The 24027-nt window shown below is 38.3% G+C and overlaps 1 protein-coding gene across 1 annotated transcript in view; it reads left to right on the top strand.

Annotated features, from left to right (window-relative positions):
* LOC109052506 (double-strand break repair protein MRE11-like) overlaps nucleotides 1-24027 on the top strand; it is a 141085-nt gene that overhangs the window by 75035 nt on the left and 42023 nt on the right. The window contains exons 10-11 of the mRNA XM_042749522.1: nucleotides 9301-9404; nucleotides 10206-10379. Coding sequence (XP_042605456.1) covers nucleotides 9301-9404; nucleotides 10206-10379 — 278 coding nt within the window. The remainder of the gene's footprint in view (nucleotides 1-9300; nucleotides 9405-10205; nucleotides 10380-24027) is intronic.

Raw genomic sequence — 24027 nt, forward strand, 5'->3', positions numbered from 1 at the left:
ATAAATAAAATAATTGTTGCTAAATGTATAGCCAAAACAGGATGAAAGAGTGGTAAAACACAATAAAATGATGAGTAAGTGTGAGTCTGTATAGAATCTATTGATATGGGTAATAAATCAATTAGGTAGAATAAGTTTACTTAAGCCTTCATAGTTCAAGGCTTATTTGTACCTAAAATGATCAGGCCCAAAAGAGAATACTAGAAGTAATGATCATATGAAATTATCTGAGGGGGAAATTTGAATGATTCCAAGTAAATTTAATGTTTTAATTGAATTTGGCACAATTAATAATTGAGTCAGCATTTCCATTTGTAGTAAAATGCAGATAAAGTGTTAAGTGAGAAAAGGGACAAATAAGAAAGAGAACAAGGTATATTAGTTTAGGTGTTTAAAGAGTTAAATCACTTTAGTGTTGCCCAAACAGACACTAAGGTCAATCACTGGATGTTAATGCTAACTACTAACCTTTGAGGCTAATGGCTTAAGCATATATAAGCGTTTCATTAGCTTAGCAACACCGTGGAGTTTGTTTACAATAGCACCGATGTGCTGCGCGTGCGCAGTTGAGTGTTGCTCCGGAAGTAGGTTAAGACTTCCGTGTCACAATCGTAACTAGAGTCTGACCGTTATGGGTTTTTTGGGGCCGATACTGATAGTAAAAAAAGGCCGATCTCTATATATCAGCCGATATTCTTTGTGTATATTATAGTACAGTACCAGTCAAAAGTTTGGACACTTTTCCATTCATATGTCCAAACATTTGACTGGTACAAAATATATAGAATACAGTATATACATCAACAGAATATATATATAAATAAACACATTTTTTGCAATGATCACTTAAATGTGGTAATCAAACACTTAGAATGACATGACAGAGTAATGGAGTCAGGGCATTTAACAATTTTAACAATAAACTTTAGGTAAGGCCTGGTTCACACGGGACGATTTTAAAATTGTCGGCCGATTTTCCAAACCTGAGAGACCCCACACACGGCGATAAAAAATCACGGGTCTAACAGTTTTGGTCATACAGTGTGTGGTGTGCAGCCACACGGCAAAATCAACACATCACACACAAACCGATTTGACTCCCGAGCATTCCCATGTCAGACGGGAAATCTCGCAAAATCCCTCGAGATCAAACGTAACTTCAGAGTAAACAATCATGGCGGACAAATGTTGCTGATCTGTAGACACTGGATAAGTTTAGTTCATTCATTCCTGGTTTCCACGCGCTGTTTGATCTGTGAATAACGGAGAAATGTGAATGTTTCTCTCTAGATCTCGCAGCGATGTTATTACTTCTGTGGCGAATTCAAATGCTTTCTTTACTGGATCTCATTAGCACTGTGTAGTAACAGCGTCGCATGATCACGATCGGTTCGCGCTGCACTGGTCCAAACTGATAAACAGTCCGTCAACCATACAATAAGTATCGTTACCGGACTTTCTGGTGCGCCATGCCGCCGGCTGTTTTGATTTAGTTTCCCGGTACTTCCTCACCGCCTCGTCACCTCGCTTTCTGATTGGCTACACGCCACAGTCCACAGGCTGCGTGATCGTTTGTCCTCGGGGGACACCACACACGAGAAGAAATTGGGCCAAATAAATCCAACATGTTGGATATCCCCGATTTGAGATCGGAGCGGTCCCGACGTCCTTCCGAGCAGAGGAGAGCAGTCTTAACACACCACACACGGCAGGAATATGTGATCAGATTATTTTACGATAATCGGAGCATCCTAAGATTGTCGGAAGGGGTGAATCGGGGCTAAAATCTGCCTAATTATCCTGCCGTGTGAACCAGCCTTAACACTTTATAATAACGTTCTGTTGTAAGTCATTTATAAATTATTAGTTACTGATGAACTAATCATTTACAAAACATGACTATACATTCATAAATGATTAATAAGTAATAAGTTAACATTTTAGTAATGTTTTATTAATTCAGTTATAATTAACTTATAAGTTATTAGTTAATGATGAACGAATCATTTTACAAAACATGATTATATGTTCATAAATGATTAATGAGTGGTATGCTAACGATTTACAAATGTGTTGTAAGTTATCTTAAAAAAAGTTCAAATCATGAAATAAATCAAATGGATCATTAGTAGATGGTTTATAAGTTATTAGTTGATACATTATTTATCACTGAAGTATTTCTGTCAAAATTGTTTTGTATAATTATCTCATGCACAAATTATGAATAAACCATTAGTAAATGATCAGTATATGATTTATTGGCAAATTTGTTAGCTGGTCTGTGTTCATAAGCACAAACATGCAGGTATGCTAAAGCACTATTTTTAAGAGGAGTAATTCATTTGTTTTGAAGTTGATAATCATTTATAAATGCCTTAGTCAGCTGATTCCAGTGGCTTGTGTTAAATCCTTTCACTCATCAGCACAGACTTGTTTTCTGTGTGGAGTGTGTGGGATCTAGTGATAAAGTGAACCTCTGAACCACTTTTACCTTCCACTGAAGCTCACATCAGGTGCACAGAGTTAAAGACTCCATGTGTGTCACAGAAGACAGCTGTCTATACCCTCACCAGTCAGTACTTACACTGCAGTACACACTACAAAGTTTTCAACACCTGTTATAGATGATATGTAAACGCGTGAATAAATCATTTACAAAGCTTTCTGCATCCCCTAATCTAAAGTGTAAACTATTCATCACTTGTAAATGTTTTACATATAATTTGTAGACCTTTCTTACCTGTTACAAATTATTTGTATATGTATACAAGTCATTTATAACACTTTCTGCATCCCCTAATCTAAAGTGTAAACTATTCATCACTTGTAAATGTGTTACATAGCATTTGTAGACATTTCTTACCTGTTACAAATGATTTGTATATATATACAAGTCATTTATAACACTTTCTGCATCCCCTAATTTAAAGTGTAAACTATTCATCACTTGTAAATGTGTTACATATCATTTGCAGATCTTTATAAGTTATGTACAAACTGCAGTTTGTAAATTTACCATGTATTTGCCATATGCAAAGGTTCTGGTATACCTTTTAGTTACAGGATATACAAATCTATACAAATCTCTTATATGATATTTAAATTATATTTTTTTTTCAAGCAAATATATTTTACTATTATACAGATATACTTGAGCCCCTAACACATTCCTTATACATGACGTTTTTCCACTTCACAAAAATAAAAATGCAATATAGATATATTGACAGTGACTATTATCTTAGTTAATATACTATTGTATAAAAAAAAATATTTTAAGCTCGCTACTCCACCCTATAATCTTAAACATAACCATTTTGACAATATACAAAGTGTAACAGGCAGATAAATGTACATTAGTCACAATAATTTATTTAAAACATTACAAAAAGCAGTATAAAGAACAGATAAAATGACGCATGTGCTACATTACCAGTGTTCTGACAGCAAAACAATTTTGTGTGAGTTACAGAATGAAATTAAAGTGTTTAATTCCTGCAAACATTCTCCTGATCTGCATTTCCATCCTTCAAAGCGTCGCGCTGCATCTCACTCAACACAATTTGGTATGTCACAAACAATCTATGGTGGTCGCAAATCACAAGTGACAGCCAATAAGGAGCGAGGTTTGACGTCACTGCCGCAAACCAGTGTAGTTGTGTTGAAGCGCCAATTTTGAAAGTTTTAACGGATGAGACGGCAGCTATGTACTGTTATTAATGTATAATGATTATATTACGGAAAACAAATCTTTTTCTCACACGGTGGTATCGTACGACTTTTGAAGACTTGGAATAAAATGCACAAAATAATGGACTACGTTTATGGTGCGTTTTCATGTTATGGTGAGCAGCTGTCCCATGGGAAGCAAAATAAAAAATAAACAATTAAGTGCTGATTAAATGGTGGCAGAGTGTTAATTTATTTATTTAAAAAAAAATTAAGTTCAAGCTTGGGTAAATTGATGGAATGAGATGGATCATGTTTACAGGAAGATCTGCTAATGATATGTAACACATTTACAAGTGATGAATAGTTTACACTTTAGATTAGGGGATGCAGAAAGTGTTATAAATGACTTGTATACATATACAAATAATTTGTAACAGGTAAGAAAGGTCTACAAATGATATGTAAAACATTTACAAGTGATGAATAGTTTACACTTTAGATTAGGGGATGCAGAAAGCTTTGTAAATGATTCATTCATGCGTTTACACATCATCTATAACAGGTGTTGAACACTTTGTAGTGTGTACTGCAGTGTAAGTACTGACTGGTGAGGGTATAGACAGCTGTCTTCTGTGACACACATGGAGTCTTTAACTCTGTGCACCTGATGTGAGCTTCAGTGGAAGGTAAAAGTGGTTCAGAGGTTCACTTTATCACTAGATCCCACACACTCCACACAGAACACAAGTCTGTGCTGATGTAAAAGGATTTAACACAATCCACTGGAATCACCTGACTAAGGCATTTATAAATGTTTATCAACTTCAAAACAAATGAATTACTCCTCTTAAAAATAGTGCTTTAGCATACCTGCATGTTTGTGCTTATGAACACAGACCAGCTAACAAATTTGCCAATAAATCATATACTGATCATTTACTAATGGTTTATTCATCATTTGTGCATGAGATAATTATACAAAATTTTGACAGAAATACTTCATTGATTTATACATTATAAATAATGTATCAACTAATAACTTATAAACCATCTACTAATGATCAGTTTGATTTATTTCATGATTTGAACTTTTTTTAAGATAACTTGCAACACATTTGTAAATCGTTAGCATACCACTCATTAATCATTTATGAACATATAATCATGTTTTGTAAAATGATTTGTTCATCATTAAAAAAAATAACTTATAAGTGACTTATAACTGAATTAATAAAACATTACTAAAGTGTTAACTTATTACTTATTAATCATTTATGAATGTATAGTCATGTTTTGTAAATGATTAGTTCATCATTAACTAATAATTTATAAATGACTTACAACAGAACATTATTATAAAGTGTTACCGAAGTGTGTAGTGTTACATAATATAGGCAACCTCTGTAAATAAATACAATATAAATTCACGTCTCACGCACTTTAATGCCCTTTGAATGTAACGTGTACATTCCCTTGGAACTGGAATAATGGCAGAATTTCATGTGAAGTCCACTTCGCAGGGCACTTACTGTCGAATAAGACAATGCTTGAATGCTGCCTGAACAAAAGACCTCCTTACTGAAGTGAAAGTGTTGACTGGTGTCACTATCTTGTGAATGCCCCAGTGCATTTCCACCAAATTCGGGTAATCCCTTTAGCTCGAGGAGCCCTCTCAAACGCCACCCTCCACGTGACAATAGCCCCCCCAGGATCACTTGATTGGTCGGCACCAGACCACAAATTTAACCACCCGTAACTCCCAAACCCCAGGGGCTAACAATGCTGGGGTGGTCTCATTCGAAAGAGGGCCTCTAGACATACACTCGGTTGCGTTGGAGAGGGTTCCTGGAGCTGAAGGGATTTGGTGCAGATTCGCTCCACAGTTCGGGAGATATGGCCATTCAAAGTTTCAGTGGTTTTCCATAGACTTAAGCTTTAAAGCATTTCATCCAGGTTGCCAGTAGCAAACAATGGAGTTTGCTGGACAAACTTAGTAATTACACGATTTCAAGCATTTTATCTGCATTATATGTTCTGTAAAAAAAAAAAAAAAAAAAATCATATCGGCAGCATATTCGCTGATATCAATATATCATCGACAGGCTTATATCGGCAAAACGATATATCTGTGGGGCTCTAATTATAACTATGGCAACCAAAACAAACTCTAGTAGACTAGCAAATGAGTTGTTGCATTGCAAGTACAGTTAGGCAGGTAACATGAAATGTCGGCACATTTCAACACTGTACAAATAACAAACACCACTTTAGATTGTTTTGAGGTGTGGTGCTTAAACTCTCAGTTCGTTCATAGTTAAATTTAACTTAATTCAAATAAGAAGTTTTGAGGCGGTCACAGACTCGAGGTGAACTCGGAGGCACAGAATTGCAAAACTTAACTCAAAACACGAAACTTTCAATGGAAAAGAAACGGAAAAGTAAAAGAATGAAAAGAGTAAAGTTTGACAAGATTAGGTGGCGTTTCCCCTCATGGTTTTGGAGGAGCAGCTGGGGTGTTAGCCAGAGCACGCTCAAAGAGCACTAACAGGCAGCGTCAAAACACGGTGACAAAAAGGCAAGGGAAAAACCTAAAAGCATAGCTAAAAGCTATAACTAAAAAGCACGGCTAAAAGCAATGACTTGATGGTGTCCCGAGTATTTAAACCGGGCTGTTGGACACAACCCAAGTGGTGTCTTGACCAATTAGATATTGTCTTTGCTCGGGGTGTTGTAATGTAAAGTTAAAATGCCGCGTCTTGGGGATTAGGATTATGGTCATATCTCCATAATGCTTATGTATAATACGTAAGAGTTCAAGCATAGTATTCAAGCCGCAGCAGCAAGGAAAAAAAAAATATTTTATGTATTTTAGCATGGGTGGAATTATGTGTTATCTATTCTGTATTCAGTATTTAGACCAAAACTGTCTATTATAATTGTTTTTTATACTGTCTGTATAATTTTATGAGGAATATTTAATCCAAAATAAAACTGGGATTGTTTTCTTCCCTTATGTCCTTCCAAACCCCTGACTAGTGTAGTGCATCCACTCGCAATGCCAGGTCAATAAGTCCGTTAAGACTCTGGGGGAGGTCCAAGATGTATATTTCCCTTTGGACACGGTCGGCCAGCCCATGCAGGAACATGTCCCACTGCGCCTCCTCGTTCCATCTGCACTCTGTCGCCAACGTCTGAACTCGATAGAGTAGTCTGCTACTGTGTGGTTGGTTTGTGTTAGTTGGTTACCGAACGTTGAAGTTTTCTTGGCTGCCACCGCACGGTCGAAGACCCTCTTCATCTCGGCGGCGAGTGCCTGGAATGAGGTGCAACATGGATCCTTGTTCTCCCACACCACCGTCCCCCATAGTGCCGCCTGACCTGTGAGGAGGGTGAGTACAGACGCCACCTTGGACTCTTCTCTCTCAAAGGTCCTGGGCTGTAGGGAAAAGTGCATAGAACACCTTGTGAGAAAGGCTCTGCAAAAATTGGGCTAACCAGCATAGCTCTGAGGAACAGGTAGGCGTGGCTCAGGTTGGTTACTCGGCTCCGGTGGTTTGGGGGAACTGGCGGTGTGGGCGGTGCAGTGGGATTTCTCAGGAGTTGGAATTGTCAGGAGAGCTCGGACACCTGCATTACGAGCGCTTGCACAGCGCGCCCCGTGGTGGTGATACTCTCCTGCTGCTGATCCATACGAGCTGTGGTTGATGAACTCAGTCAGTGAAGCGGAACTTGCTGCATCCATAACGTGGTCAGATCGTTCTGTTATGGGAATTATACACGGATGCAAGTTGCAAATAAAATTTCTTTATTGAGAAAACAATAAAAGTCCAACACGTTGCAGCCAGCAGGAGAGTGGTGATGCAGGGACTTCGATGGGTAATCCAGGACAGATGAGTGATGACTGAGTGTAGAATTCCCCGGAGTGATGAGTGATAACCAGGTGTAGAATCCAAACGAGACTGGAACGGGTACAGCACGACACGATGAACTCGACTCTGAATGAAGTACACACGAGGAGAACAGGAAACCACATGGGGAAACTCCAACAACGATCTGACAAACATGAGACGAAAGACAGGGCAATAAATAGGCAGGTAGATGACATGCAGCTGCCGCTGATCACTGATAATCAGCGGTAACGCCCACATGAAACAATCAGTTTAACGAGACACACACACACACATACAAACAAACAAGACCAAAATGAGACAGCGGATGACCAACCGTGACACATACAAGTAAAAAGTTTGAAGAATACTGGTTGCTCCTTATCCATGTGTAATGTTTTGATCGCTTGGACTACTCCATCTTTTGGTATCAAATGATGTGCAAATCCAGCATCGAACTGGGTCTTGTTTATAAAACATTCGTCAACGAAAAGATGGGAACAATCACACTTGCAAAACACCATTGCTGCCCCAGAAAAACAAACTGCATCCACTGTTCACATAACTCTGGTTTCTTTGGGAAGATGAACAAGGTTATCTTTCCCACACAATCAAAAACGCACGTGTTTGGAGACATTCTTCTCGAGCAAGTCCTGTGCAGCACTGCCGACAACTTCCGTAACCGAATGAAGCACGTTGATGAGCATGCTCTTGCTCTCGCTCTGGTTGCTGTGTGTGCGCACTCTTCTGAGAGAAGTGCCCATATATTTTTGTATTTTTTTATGTTTAGCATGAGAGTCCATCTCTTTAACAGTGTAAATAACAGCATGTCTACACCAGGCATGAAATAGCAGCTGTTCATAAATAGAATAATTCATCAGTTTATTGTCAGGGATTTGTCGTGTCGTATCACGCCACATCTAGTGTAGACCACATCACTGATTATTCAATATACAATATACAACAGCTTATTTATATACAATAGGTTAATACATTATTCAATATACAATAGGTTTTATTGTATTTAGTTGCGTCGCACCACACTGCACGCATCTGTTATAAACACAGTGTTTAAATCAGAATGCATGAAATAGCATTAGACTCTAACCCCCCCCAAAACCTCCCATATCCCACTCAGCCCTTAAAGAACATTTAACTCTTGTATGAGCTCCTCTAGCCGTGTTTATGAAAGAGATTAATTTATTTTTCATGAACAAATCTTCTGAGTCTGAAGTATTTATTTATTTATCCCATTTTGCTGCATCCAGTTCTCAAACCTGAATAAGCTTTTTATGATTTGGATTTGTCTGATTCAGAAGCTGAATGGAGGGGAAGGAAATATTAGTAAATATATATAAAAAAAAAATCATTAAATATAAAAATACATTTTCTTTTATTCCACATACTGTACAAAGCTACCTATTGTATATCTTCAGTAGACTTGGTATAAAGCATACATCATATAGACCACTTTAGTGTCCTTTTTGAAGCTTGACAGTCCCAGTCATTGTAATTACATTATAAAGAGCAGCCAATACAAAACAACAACATTTCTTTAAAAGTTTGATGAAAGTCAGCCATGTGGGTTTGGAATGACATAAGGTTCAGTAAATGATGTCAGTTTCACTAATTCTACTTCAAAACATTGCTTGTGGCTTACTAATTAATTAAACATCTTGCATTACTGCATATGCACAATTTTTATATTAGTATTTAAGTTTATGCTATGTGTGTTCTGCAGAAGAAGATATGGACTTTGAAGCAATTCTCTCTCGTCCCACCTCTGAGGTCTTACAGCTGAGAGTGGAAGATCTTGTGAAGGAATACTTTCAGAAAGCTGAGAAGGTTTGTAATTTGTCTGTTTGTAGAGGATACAAATCAGTCATCAGTCAACATTATGCTCAATCCTTTTCAAACCTTCCACAGAATAATGCATAAGTAGGTCTCTTTTGAAAGGTTCTTGTTACTTAAGTTGAAGCTTAAAAGCTTGACATTACAGTATATAAAAGCACTTTTTGTGATAAGCAATCACAAAAAAAAAAAAAAAAAAGTTCTGTAAGTATTTTTCTCAGTGGGATTTTTAAAAATGTCTTGTTAAAAAGTTGAACCAAACTAACCAGAGGTAAAAACTCAAACATTACAAACTTTGATGTGAAGCAAGAGAGTATTTGAAAATTGGACAAAATGACGTGGGTACCAGACTGTGTTCTTAATAGCTTTTAGGAGGGAAAGAACTACATCCCATGAAGCATTGATTTAATTCAAAGCATTGAGATTTGCAAAGTTATAATTTTCTCTCTGATTAATCACATCTTACTGGATTGCTCTGCTTCTAATTCAAGTAAATGTGATTTTAATTAGTAAGGTCTCTAAAAGACTCAAACTTGTAAATTTGTTGTATTTGGTTTTGTTTGCTTTTATTTTATTATATTTTATTTCATGGGTGTCTGTCCGTAAGTTGCAGACTTACCCTGAATTAAGTTTTACTTGTTTTTGTAAACTGATGGATAAGTATATTGAGTGTAATGGTTTTAGAAACTGTGTGTAAAATAAATTTGTTAAAAATAGTTATAAATTAAAGTTAACTACCCACTGTTTATATTTCGGCACGTAATGTTGTGCGTTTCTGTATGTGTTTGTGTGTAGAATGTGCAGTTATCTCTGTTGACAGAGCAAGGCATGGGAAAGGCAGTACAGGAGTTTGTGGATAAAGAGGAGAAAGATGCAATAGAAGAACTCATAAAATACCAGCTGGAGAAAACCCAACGCTTCCTCCGAGAACGACGGGTGGAAGCCACAGAGGAGAAGATTGATGATGAGGTAAAAGGAAGAGCATTTAAGGAAGATCTAGTGAGAAATCTTAATTAAACGAGGCATTAAAATAATTTTACAATGGCATTCTTTGCTTTCACAATGAGCTTACTTAATTGTAATTTCCTGCGACATTCTTACTCTTTCAAGAAACAACATCTTTGTTACTATTTTCAGGGTGTAAATTTTACTCAAGTATTAAAAAAGTAGAAGTAACCGGTAACACTTTATAATAACTGCATGCTATGAATCATGAATTAAGCATTAGTAAATAGTCAATTCATAATTTATAAAGCATTGTCCCTACATTAATAGACATTAGTAAGCAGTTTATAAATACAGCAATAAATGGTTTGTTCTTGATTTAAAAGCACATCTATAATGTGCATAATAATTGTATTTTCATACTTTAATAATGATCAGTTTATAATTTCTAAATTATTACATTATTTACAAACCAGTTATTTAGGAGTTGACAGTGGTTCATAAGATCAGTAAGAAAGTGTAAGTAAATGATAAAATAAACTATTTAATTGTACATTTATATATCTAATTATTTAGACATAGTAATAGTGTGTTAAGAAATGGGTTATTAACAGGTATTCCTACTTTAATTCATGATTAATTCAGGTAGTTATTAAACATTTAGTAGTTGACAGATAACTATATTTGTGAGCATCTAAAGTGAGGACTATTTATGCCTTGTAAAGCTTTTATAAAGAGACTTAAAGGCTCAGTTATCTTCTAAACAGCAAAAGGAAACAAACGCAAAAGTGATACAGAACACCGAAATATTTATTTCAAGATGCAAAAAATGAAACTGTACAACTGTACACTTGATTTAAATGAAAAATAAACCACTGCAATGTCAGAAATTAAAAATTCAATAATAAAGCATTTGTTAACACTATTACTATGTCTAAATAAGATGTATAAATATGCATTAAAATAGTTTAGAAATCATTTACTTACACATTCTAAATGATCTTATAAACCACTGTCAACTCATAAATAACTGGTTTCTAAATTATGTAATGATTTAAAAATTATATATTGACCATTAGTAAAGTATGTAATAGGGGTGCTCCGATTGATTGGCTACCAATCACAATTAGGCCGATAATCGCTTTGGGATGATTGATCGATGGTCTCTAAAAAGTCTGATCTCATAAAATTGATCTCAAGCTAATGACGCACCTACAGTGAGAGGTTTGGCATGACTTGCAGCGGCACAGTCTCAGTCTCTGTCCGGCACGGGTGAAATAATTGTAATGCTTTAGGTGAGGTACAATTCATATTTCTTAATTAAAGGGGTTATATGATGCGATTTAAATTTTTCCTTTCTCTTTGGAGTGTTGCAAGCACTTGTTGCATAAAGAAGATCTGTGAAGTTGCAAAGACTAAAGTCTCAAATCCAAAGAGATATTCTTTATAAAAGTTAACAGTCAACCACACCCCCCTAAAACGGCTCGTTCTAACATGCCCCCACATCCCTACGTCACTATGTGGGAAGATTTGCATAACAGTTCCCAAATGTTCACGCAAAGAAAGAAGGCGTACCTTTTATTCTCGTTGTAGTATTGTTGTTGCCGCCGCCATGTCGTGTAGACGCTGTTTTTTTGGTTGTGAAAGCGAAACTACTTTGTTTGACCTTCCAAAAGAGGACGATATCCACTGATCCATGCTGGTCGCTGAGGAAATACATCAACTTTGCACTGCGGATCGCCGGATCGGCTTTCACCGTGGATGAAGTGGAGTCCAGCCTGGGGTCGTCACATGTGGTTGCTGCAAGCTCCTTCATTGAATCCGCCGGCGTCGCTGTTCTCAAGGCCACCCGCTTCTGCTCACTCAAGCCGGCCTCTGCTCACTCTAGGCCGCGGCTCACTCTAGGCCTCCGGATTTTGCTCACCTAAGGCCGCGGTGTGGCCTTAAGCATTGAATAATTGATGAAAGATTGTATTGTGTAATCACAATGTTGAAAAAGCATTTTAAGTAACACTGTTTGGATTTAAAATTAAAATAATGGATAAATGTTGTGTTTGTGGTAAACGGCCACGGATCAGGAGCAGACTCCTTTGTGAAAGCACAGTCCGTGCTGCTTCTGTACCACACATGGACTACATACGCACTGCAAATGTGTGAACCTCACCTCACATACAGCTCACAAAATCAGGCTTGCGCTGTGTAAGCTATTGTGCAACAATTACACATTTGATAAATATATATAAATATATATTTTTGAAAAAAATGGCCCCCTCCACCCCTCAAATGAAAAAAATAAATAAAACAATCACAAAAAAGAGTCCCCTAAGAGAGGAAATAATTTTCAAAAATGAAATTTAGGCCCTGAATAAATGTCTAAAAATCTTAATTGGATCATCACTATAAAGAATTCTACATGATAAAAAGAAGGCTTTAAAAAGATCGGTATCGGTAATCGGATCAGCAGATACTGTTTTCTGTGATCGGCCTCAAAAATCCTGATCGGAGCACCCCTAGTATGAAAATTCTATTATTAAACACATTATAGATATGCTTATAAATCAAGAATAAAACATTTACAACTGTTCATATAAACTGCTTACTAATGTCTATTAATGTAGGGATAAAGCATTACAAATCATGAATTAATTGTTTACTAATGCTAAAATATAATAACGGCACGCTATGAATCATTAGGTAAAGAAGGAGCCTGCATTTAAGTGCGAACTGTAGTTTCGATTTGAGCAATTGCCCTGCTATAGGCTATTGGCTGTGCTAATTGACTGTAAACTATTTAAACTGCTTGGTCACTGTCATAACTTGGGAGAAGCGATTAGTCAACAGACGAGACAGATGGCAGCGCTGTAGATCTGTTTTTTAAATTATTACTTGCTGCTAGGAAGGAATATTTAGTTTTCTACCTATTTCAACTTTGTACTTTCGCTGTAGTTTGGATTTTTGATTGCACTTACTAGCAATTCTAATAATGGGCTAAGAAGGAGCCTGTGTTATTTGCATTGCTTCCTTGCACTTAATTGTGAACTGTAGTTTCGATTTGAGCAATTGCCCTGCTATAGGCTATTGGCTGTGCTGATTAGAAGGTGCCCACAGCTGTTTTTACTTTTAGTGTCTTAGACTGTGTATTTATTTGATGACCGTGTGCTGACGAGGAAGCATCAGAGGAACCGTTCAGCCCTCGTGTGAAGACCGATGAGTGTATAGACCTGCAACTTTAGCTGCGCGACTTCACGGAGCAACAAAACCTTTCTCTGTGGATCTCTGGAATTGTCAGTCAGCTGTCAACAAAGCAGACTTCATTTCTGCTTTTTCTTTATAATCCACACTCAGCGTCTTGGGCTTGACTGAGACCTGGATTCGTACAGAAGACTCAGCAACCCCAGCTGCTCTGTCTAACAACTTCTCGTCCTCTCACACCCCCTTCAGGTTGGCTGGGGTGGGTGCACTGGTCTGCTCATTTCTAACAATTGGAAATACTCAACCCCCTCTCTCCTCTATGAAATTATAACTCATTTGAATCTCATGCAATTACTGTAACAGCTCCTATCAAACTCCAGGTTGTGGTAATTTGCTGCCCTCCTGGGAAAATTCTAGCCACCTTCCTAGAGGAGCTGGATGGGTTACGGTCCTCATTCCCGGAGGACAGCAGTCCACTTTTAGTCTTGGGCAACTTCAACATTCATCTGGACAAGCCTTATGCTACAGACTTCCATTCACTCCTTGCTTCATTTGATCTCAAACAACTTATCACTACAAACACACAAATCTGGCAACCAACTTGACCTAATTAACACACGTAATTGTATTGCAGACAACATTTTGGTAAAACACCTACATATCTCTGACCATTTCTTCGTTACATTTAAACTACATTTTCCTACCTGTGGGCCACCAACCTCTATACTGGTTACTTTTAGACAAAACGTACGCTCCCTTTCCCCCTCCCATCTGTCTTCTGTAGTATCCTTCTCTCTTCCCTCACCTACCCATTTCTTAACTATGAATGTGAATGCAGTAACTGACACTTTATGCTCTACTTTAACCTCTTGTCTAGACAATATTTGCCTTCTGTCATCCAGGCCACCACGGGCTGCCCCTTTTAACCCCTGGTTATCCGATGTTCTTCGTGAACATCAATCCAAACTCAGGGCAGCAGAGGGAAAATGGCGCAAATCAAAAGATCTGTCAGACCTGAGTATGTATCAGTCTTTGCTTTCATCTTTCTCTGCTCAAGTCCATGCTGCCAAATCTTCATACTTCCACAACAAGATGAACAGCATTCCAGACACACATAATATCTTCAAAACATCCAATTCTCTCCTCTGTCCGCCTCCACCACCTCCCATCACTTCTGTAACAGCTGATGATTTCACCACATTCTTCACAGACACAGTTAGAACATTCAGTAGTCAATTCTCTGCCCCACACACACGGAACCTCAAACCAACCACACCCACTGCTCTCAAGCCGGCTCGTGTAACCCCACTGCTCAAAAAAACCTACATTACACTTCTCTTATAGACAGCTACAGACCTGTCTCTGTCCTTCCATTCATAGCAAAAACCCTTGAACGAGTTGTTTTCAACCAGGTATCGTTTATTTCACAAAACAACAGACAGGACGCTAACCAGTCAGGTTTCATGAGTGGCCATTCAACTGAGAATGCGCTACTGTCAGTCACGGAAGCCTTGCGGATTGCAAAAGCTCATTCCAAATCATAATTTCTTATTCTCCTGGATCTATCTGCTGCTTTTGACACTGTCAATCATCAGATCCTCCTGTCTGCCCTCTCATCACTTGGCATCACAGTGATTCCACTTCGCTGGTTTCAATCCTATCTCACAGGTAGGTCTTTCAGGGTAGCCTGGGAGGGTAGGTATCCAAAGCACATCAACTAGTCACTGGGGTTCCTCAGGGAACAGTTCTTGGACCCCTCCTCTTCTCCATACACACTACATCACTGGGTCCCATCATACAGGCACTTGGCTTCTCCTACCATTGCTATGCTGATGACACACAGCTCTATCTCTCATTTCTAAAAGATGATCCAACTGTAGCTGCACGGATCTCAGGCTGCCTGGTGGACATCTCTGTATGGATGAAAGAACCTACAGTAGGTTGACACATAGAATGGGTAATACCGCCGCGTGTACTGCCACCGCAGGGCCGCAGCGTCAACTGCAAGTCAGTCGCATGTTAAAATCATTCGTGAAACTGCCGCCAGGTGGCGCAAAGATGGATTGCAAACTGGTTTCATTCTTGGTAGAAAATAAATAAAAAATCCTTCAAGTTCCATATGCAGAGCGAAATGAGAACGCTCCAGCATTTAGAAATAATTCTTATTAACTCTGCTATTATTTTTGATTTTTCAAACTGCTAACACTTTGCAGTTTTGAATTATGCGTTTACTGTGTGACCAAAAATAGTGTATTATCTGTTTCAGCGTGTATATTCATTAGAAACAGCGCAGGCGTTCACCATGCCATTCGGCGTGAGCAGCGGTCCACTTTGGCATATTTTTGCTAATTATGTTTTTTTTTTTTTTTTTTACGTCGATACTGAAACACGAGTGAACTACAAAGCCTTTTTTACCTAAAGAATAATAGTTAAGCTTCAAATGGGCAACATCACAAATATGGAAATGTTTGGATTTGTCCCAAATGAAAGAGGTAAGCCCAACCTTACCTTATGTTTCCTTAATTATATATTTTTTTTATTTTATTTTTATAGCTAAGCCTATATTATTATCATATACTGCAACTATATTTATCCATTAGAATTATATATTTTTAATTCTTGTTCTGTTCTGATAGTTAAATTTAAAGGATTTGTTGTAAAGTGAGGGGAACTAAAAATATCCTGTTGGTACATTATAACATTATTAGGCCTGCTGTTATTATTTCTGAATGTAATAAAATGTGATTATACATGACTTATATTTTTTTCCTCTCAAAAACGTAATTTATTTTTAGCGTTTTTTTTTTAAATATGCAGCAAATGAAAATAGATTAATCGGTTAAAATGTGTTACTCTGGGTTAACAAATTTACATTATAGTATACTTAGCAACAGAGTCTGGGCCTAATCTAGGCTATGTTGTTAACTATTTACAAGTTTCGTGTATGTTTTTATCCAGTTTTTTTTCCCATTGCATCTGTAAATTACTTTAAGAAACAAAAAAACCTTCCCCCCCTAAAAATTGAGCATGCACATTCACTTTGTGCTCTCTAACACAGAACCTGCCTCCCATGTTGCTCAGCTGTGGACGTTGCTGTCCCATTTTACACAGGAACTGTTAATTTTAAAAACAATCAAATTATATTGTTAGTTTCATGGTAACATGAAATCAAAGTTCATTTACGCTATTTAACATGCACCGTTTTCACCTGTTTCAACTTGCAAACACCTTGAGATTTTTAAGTCAGTTTAATAGTATTGAGATTCAAGTTGAATCTAGTATAAAAAAAAACTTAAATTGCTTAAATTATTTCTATGAATTAAAGTAGCCTAACTTAAAAATATGTTATCATGACTTTTCATCATATAATTTTTTACAGTGTGATAACGAGCTGTATTCGTTTTCCATTTCGGAAACAAAGCACACACTTTTTCTTTTTTAAATCGATTATTCGCTCGCATATCTCTTACAAGGGTTTGTTTTTTTGTTTGTTTTTTGTTTTTTGAGGAAGGTGCCACTGTCAGGGGAGTCAAAAGATAATTACATTATCATTAGGGTTGCCAATTAACTTCAGAAATTAAAAATAATGGCTAATTGTGATTCTTTCTCTTTTATTCTTTAAAAAAATATATTATTATTAAGTGTTTATTTTTTAAGAAAATAAGGTACAGAATAAGGGACCAAATATTTGTAATGTACAATAATGTAGGCCTATATCTGCCTGCAGTTAAAAAGTTATCAGAAATAATCATATTTGTTTTGCTTTACCCATTTATATACAATTATTCCAGAAAAAAAAAAAAAACCTTAATGTCATACTAAAACTGCCATCGGCCTGAGTGAATTTAACCATTATAGAATTGACTTTACAAGGGTAGTGTGAATTAGGAGGTGAAAATACTGTGAAATTACAAATGGCATGGAATTTTAAAGCATAACAACTGAATGTCTATGAAACGTTAGAAAAAGAAAAACGTGTTTTTCTTTTACGTGGAAAGTGGTAAGAGCGATTATCCTACCATGAATTACCGCCTTAGCAACATCCCACAGTGTACTTGGAGATACTTCACCATTATTGTTACTTTGGAGATATAATTTGAATTCATTCTGGATCTGCTTCTGAATCATTAGATCATTCAATATACTTGTATTTAGTTTCCAAATTGTATCTTTCTTTTGATGTCTGTCTGAGTTACTCATAAATATATAATCAATTCTTGAGTATACAGAGTGGCAGGCTAAGTAAAAAGTAAATTGCTTTTACATTGGGTGAAACTCTCTCCATATATCGAACATACCCAATTCCTTTAGAAACTTTGAACCATTTAAGCATTTGAATTCTTTGTTTTGGAGGGATTAGTTGTATCTAGCCTGGGTTGAAGTTGGACATTTAAGTCCCCACCACATATGAGAATTCCATGCGATTCTGTAGCTATTAAATAAAATATTTTCTTGAAAAATCTTTTAGTGCTTCCTGGTGGAACATATACGTTGAACAATGTTACTTCTTTATCACCTAGTTTGCCCCTTACTAAAATATATCTACCCTCTTTGTCTTTATTTTGAGATATAAATGTAAAATTTATCATATTAGGAATCAAATAGCGACTCCTCTCCTAAATCCAGATTTATGAGATGAGTAGTATGTATTCTGGTAACCCAATTTCTTCAATTTCTCATGTTCAGATGAGGGTAAATGTGTCTCCTGCCAATAGATTACCTGTATTCTTTCTCGTTTCATTTTAACAATAATTTTGCTTCTCTTTATCGGATTATGTAACCCATTGACATTAAGCGTAATTACCTTATATTCTAGATTATGCATTTATTTGTTTCAAACCACGTAGCTTTTTGTAAAATTTTCCATGACAACCCTTTAAACATCATAAACCACACGTAAACATTCTTAACATGGAAAAAAAAAAAACCTAACAAAAAACAACAGACTTCCAAGTCCCAGGTTTAGCATAAAACCTTCCATTTGAGAGGAAATCCTTGCATCTGTCAAGGGCCTCTCTTCAGTGCAAAAGAAAACCCTTCCAAAGGTTCGATGCACTAATATTTTCCAAACTATTCCCGCTTCATCGGTTTCAAGATTCAACTTTAATAGGCTCACAGAAGAAAAAATATATATGTTTGTGTGTGTGTGTATATGTGTGTGTGTGTGTGTGTGTGTGTGTGTGTGTGTGTGTGTGTAAAATTAATAATAAAATATTAATTAACAAGTAGGAGCTAAAATTTACCAGGTATTATCTACCCATATAATCAAAACTCAAATTTTTTTTCATGGAGGATTAAGACTCCAGACCCTTACCCCGCAATCTCATTATTAAGGTCAAATGCACTTTAATTTCACTTAGATTAGATTAGATTAGATTTTTTTAGTTTAAAATTTGTTGTGATTTTTAATTGTAAGACTCAGCTTCGCCTTTAGATTTGTTAGCATCTAACCAGAAGTGCAAGAATATAGTGTTTTATATACATATAAGTGCAGAGTAAGTGAAGCTATGATTTATAGAATGTACAGTGGAGTTGCTATATACAGTATTGAGCAGAGTATATACAGAATATAAATAGAAATGTAATGTAGGGATTATATGTACATTATGAACAGAGCAATGTAGGATTATATATACATTAAGAACAGCAGCAACTTAAGAACAGTGGTAATAAATACAGTTGTATGAGTGTGCAATAGTATTGTCAAACAATGTATTCTATGCAAAATAACAGTAGTGCAATATTTTTTTTATAAAAAGTTTACTGTGCTTTGTACAGAAAAAACTTTAGACAGTTTACAGTGTAATAGCTTGAACAAAGTGCAGTCTGTGCAAAATATGAGTAGTGCAATACATGTATGTAAAGTACTTTGACCAGTGCAGTAATAAAGCAGGTGCAGGTTAGATTGGTGGTGTGGAGTTCAAAAGTGTCACAGCCTCGGGGAAGAAGCTCTTCCTGAGCCTATTAGTGCGAGAGCGTAGGCTCCTGTAACGACTGCCGGATGGAAGGAGGGTGAAAAGTCCATGGTTATGGTGAGAGGCATCCTTGATGATGTTTCTTGCCCTACCCAGGCAACACTTGTGATAAATGTTCTCAATGGAAGTTAACTGGGTGCCGCTGATCCATTGAGCAGTTTTCACCACTCGCTGGAGTGCTTTGCGGTCAGATGCGGAGCAATTGCTGTACCATACTGAGATGCAGTTTGTGAGTATGCTCTCAATGGTACAGCAGTAGATTTCCACAAGGATCCTGGGACTCAGGTGAACTTTCTTAAGGCTCCTTAAGAAGTAAAGGCGCTGCTGTGCCTTCTTGACCAGGGTGGAGGTGTTAAGGGACCAAGTGAGGTCATCAGAGATGTGGGTGCTAAGGAACTTGAAACTCGACACACGCTCCACTACAGCTCTGTTGATGTAGATGGGTGTGTGTACATGACTCCTAGTCCGCCTGAAGTCCACAATGATCTCCTTAGTCTTTTGGGTGTTTAATTCCAGATTGTTGGTGGCACACCACACAGCCAGGTGCTGCACCTCATCCCTGTAGGCTGACTCGTCATCATCCTTGATCAGACCTACCACTGTGGTGTCATCTGCAAATTTGATTATGGTGTTGGAGCCATTAACAGGAATGCAGTCATGGGTGAATAGGGAGTACAGGAGAGGGCTCAGTACGCAGCCCTGTGGCACGCCGGTGTTCAGGGTGATGATGGAGGAGGAGAGGTTATCTAACTAAACAGACTACAGAAAATCTAGAATCCAGTTGCAGATGGGTGTGCTGATTCCAAGCTGGCTGAGCTTGGAGATCAGCTTGGAGAGGATTACAGTATTAAATGCAGAACTGAAATCAATGAAGAGCATTCTTACATGTGTATTTTGACTGTCCAGGTGGGTGAGGGCAGAGTGAAGTGCCATTGAGATGGCGTCCTCTGTTGACCTATTTTGGCGATAGGCAAATTGGAATGGGTCTAGTGTAGCAGGGAGACAGGATTTTAAGATGGATGCAACCAGTTTTTCAAAGCACTTGGCAATGATGGGGGTGAGTGCAAAAGGATGGAAGTCATTAAAGACCAAGGCAGTGAAGTGCTTCGGTACTGGCACGATGGTGGAGGTTATGAAGCTAGTGGGGACAGTTGTTTGTGCCAGGAACAGATTGAAAATGTCCGTGAAGACCTCAGCCAACTGCTCTACACAGGCTTTAAGCACACGACCAGGTACGGGCCAGCTGCCTTCTTTGCATTCACCTTACACATTGACCACACTAAATGTAGGTCATGTAAAGAGTAGGGGTGAAACCCCGGTGTCCTGGCCAAATTGCCCCCTTGGCCTTTGTCAATCATGGCCTCTTAATAATCCTCAACCACTCGATTGGCTCTGTCTCTCTCTCCTCTCCACCTGTAGCTGGTGTGTGGTGAGCGCACTGGCGCGTCGTCCTGTGGCTGCCGTCGCATCATCCAAGTGGATGCTGCACACTGGTGGTGGTTGAGGAGAGAACCCCCCACATGATTGTAAAGCGCTTTGGGTGTACAACAATACACAATAAAGTGCTATATAATTGCATCATTCATTCATTTATTCATTCAGGTGGGGGAGGGGTGTGACTTTGTAGGCATCAGTCACATTAGTATATACAGGTCCTTCTCAAAAAATTAGCATATTGTGAAAAAGTTCATTATTTTCCATAATGTAATGATAAAAATTAAACTTTCATATATTTTAGATTCATTGCACACCAACTGAAATATTTCAGGTTTTTTATTGTTTTAATACTGATGATTTTGGCATACAGCTCATGAAAACCCAAAATTCCTATCTAAAAATTAGCATATTTCATCTGACCAATAAAAGAAAAGTGTTTTTAATACAAAAAAGTCAACCTTCAAATAATTATGTTCAGTTATGCACTCAATACTTGGTCGGGAATCCTTCTGCAGAAATGACTGCTTCAATGCGGCGTGGCATGGAGGCAATCAGCCTGTGGCACTGCTGAGGTGTTATGGAGGCCCAGGATGCTTCGATAGCTTCGCCTAAGCTCATTCAGAGTGTTGGGTCTTGCGTCTCTCAACTTTCTCTTCACAATATCCCACAGATTCTCTATGGGGTTCAGGTCAGGAGAGTTGGCAGGCCAATTGAGCACAGTAATACCATGGTCAGTAAACCATTTACCAGTGGTTTTGGCACTGTGAGCAGGTGCCAGGTCGTGCTGAAAAAAACGAAATCTTCATCTCCATAAAGCTTTTCAGCAGATGGAAAGCATGAAGTGCTCCAAAATCTCCTGATAGCTAGCTGCATTGACCCTGCCCTTGATAAAACACAGTGGACCAACACCAGCAGCTGACATGGCACCCCAGACCATCACTGACTGTGGGTACTTGACACTGGACTTCAGGCATTTTGGCATTTCCTTCTCCCCAGTCTTCCTCCAGACTCTGGCACCTTGATTTCCGAATGACATGCAAAATTTGCTTTCATCCGAAAAAAGTACTTTGGACCAGTGAGCAACAGTCCAGTGCTGCTTCTCTGTAGCCCATTTCCTGCACACGCCTGTGCACGGTGGCTCTGGATGTTTCTACTCCAGAATCAGTCCACTGCTTCCGCAGGTCCCCCAAGGTTTGTAATCGGTCCTTCTCCACAATCTTCCTCAGGGTCCGGTCACCTCTTCTCGTTGTGCAGTGTTTTTTGCCACACTTTTTTCCTTCCCACAGACTTCCCACTGAGGTGCCTTGATACAGCACTCTGGGAACAGCCTATTCGTTCAGAAATTTCTTTCTGTGTCTTACCCTCTCGCTTGAGGGTGTCAATGATGGCCTTCTGGACAGCAGTCAGGTCGGCAGTCTTACCCATGATTGCGGTTTTGAGAAATGAACCAGGCTGGGAGTTTTTAAAAGCCTCAGGAATCTTTTGCAGGTGTTTAGAGTTAATTAGTTGATTCAGATGATTAGGTTAATAGCTCGTTTAGAGAACCTTTTCATGATATGCTAATTTTTTGAGATAGGAATTTTGGGTTTTCATGAGCTGTATGCCAAAATCATCAGTATTAAAACAATAAAAGACCTGAAATATTTCAGTTGGTGTGCAATGAATCTAAAATATATGAAAGTTTAATTTTTATCATTACATTATGGAAAATAATGAATTTTTTCACAAAATGCAAATTTTTTGAGAAGGACCTGTACGTGGTCCAATGTTTTAATGTGGTCATTATGTAAGGTGTGTGTTCACGGTGTGTGTGTGTTCACTGCTGTGTGTGTGCACTTTGGATGGGTTAAAAGCAGAGCACGAATTCCGAGTATGGGTAACCATACTTGGCTGTATGTCACTTCACTTTCACTTTCACTTTTTTTTTTCACAGAGTGGAGTAAACAGCTGAGGTGGAGAGTGTGAGAGGCAGTTCATTGGGTTGATGCTCAGCTTTGAGTGAGATCTCCTTATTATTTTGATCAAAACGAGCATAAAAGTGATTGCGCTCATCAGGGAGGGAGGCAGAGCTGGAGGGGGGCACAGTGTTTGTAATCTGTGATAGTTTGTAAGCCTTGCCACATAAGGGGGGTTCTGAAGAATTGAAGTGTTCTTCAATCCTGTTTTTATGTGTGAGTTAGGCCTGGCAGATACCCTTCCTCAGGTTGGCTCTGGCTGAGCTGTAAGCCTCCCGGTCTCCAGACCTGAAGGCTGCATCTCTTGCTTTGAGCAGGAGGCGATCCTCTCTGTTCATCCAGGGTTTCTGATTGGGGTATTTTTTTTGTGTGTGTGTGTGTGTGTGGTCACTCTGCTCACACTTCTGTTGATGTGCTCCAAGACAGAGTTGGTGTAAGTGTCGATCTGAGAGTTTGTGGTGGCCTGGGCAGCAAACTCACTCCAGTCTGTGTGCTGGAATTGATGTTGAAGAGTGGAGTCAGCACCTTCCAGACAGATTTTAACAGTTCTTATTGTAGGTTTCACACATTTGATGACCGGGGTATACTGGGAGAGCAGGAACAAAGAGAGGTGGTCAGACTGACCCAGGTGATCCGTCCCAGATCCGTCTTTCGGATGAGACGTTAAACCGAGGTCCTGACTCTCTGTGGTTATTTAAAATGTAGGTCATGTAAAGAGTAGGGGAGTAGGGGCCAAATTGCCCCCTTGGCCTTTGTCAATCATGGCCTCTTAATAATCCTCAATCACTCGATTGGCTCTGTCTCTCTCTCCTCTCCACCTGTAGCTGGTGTGCAGTGAGCACACTGGTACCGTTGTCCTGTGGCTGCTGTCGCAAAATCCAAGTGGATGCTGCATACTGGTGGTGGTTGAGGAGAGACCCCCCCACATGATTGTAAAGCGCTTTGGGTGTACAACAATACACAGTAAAGCGCTATATAATTGCATCATTCATTTATTCATTCAGGTGGGGGAGGGGTGTGACTTTGTAGGCATCAGTCACATTAGTATATACGTGGTCCAATGTTTTATGTCCCCTTGTAGTGCAGGAGACATTTTAGTGAAATTTAGGGAGA

Source organism: Cyprinus carpio, chromosome B22, assembly GCF_018340385.1.
Source record: "Cyprinus carpio isolate SPL01 chromosome B22, ASM1834038v1, whole genome shotgun sequence".
Taxonomy (NCBI): domain Eukaryota; kingdom Metazoa; phylum Chordata; class Actinopteri; order Cypriniformes; family Cyprinidae; genus Cyprinus; species Cyprinus carpio.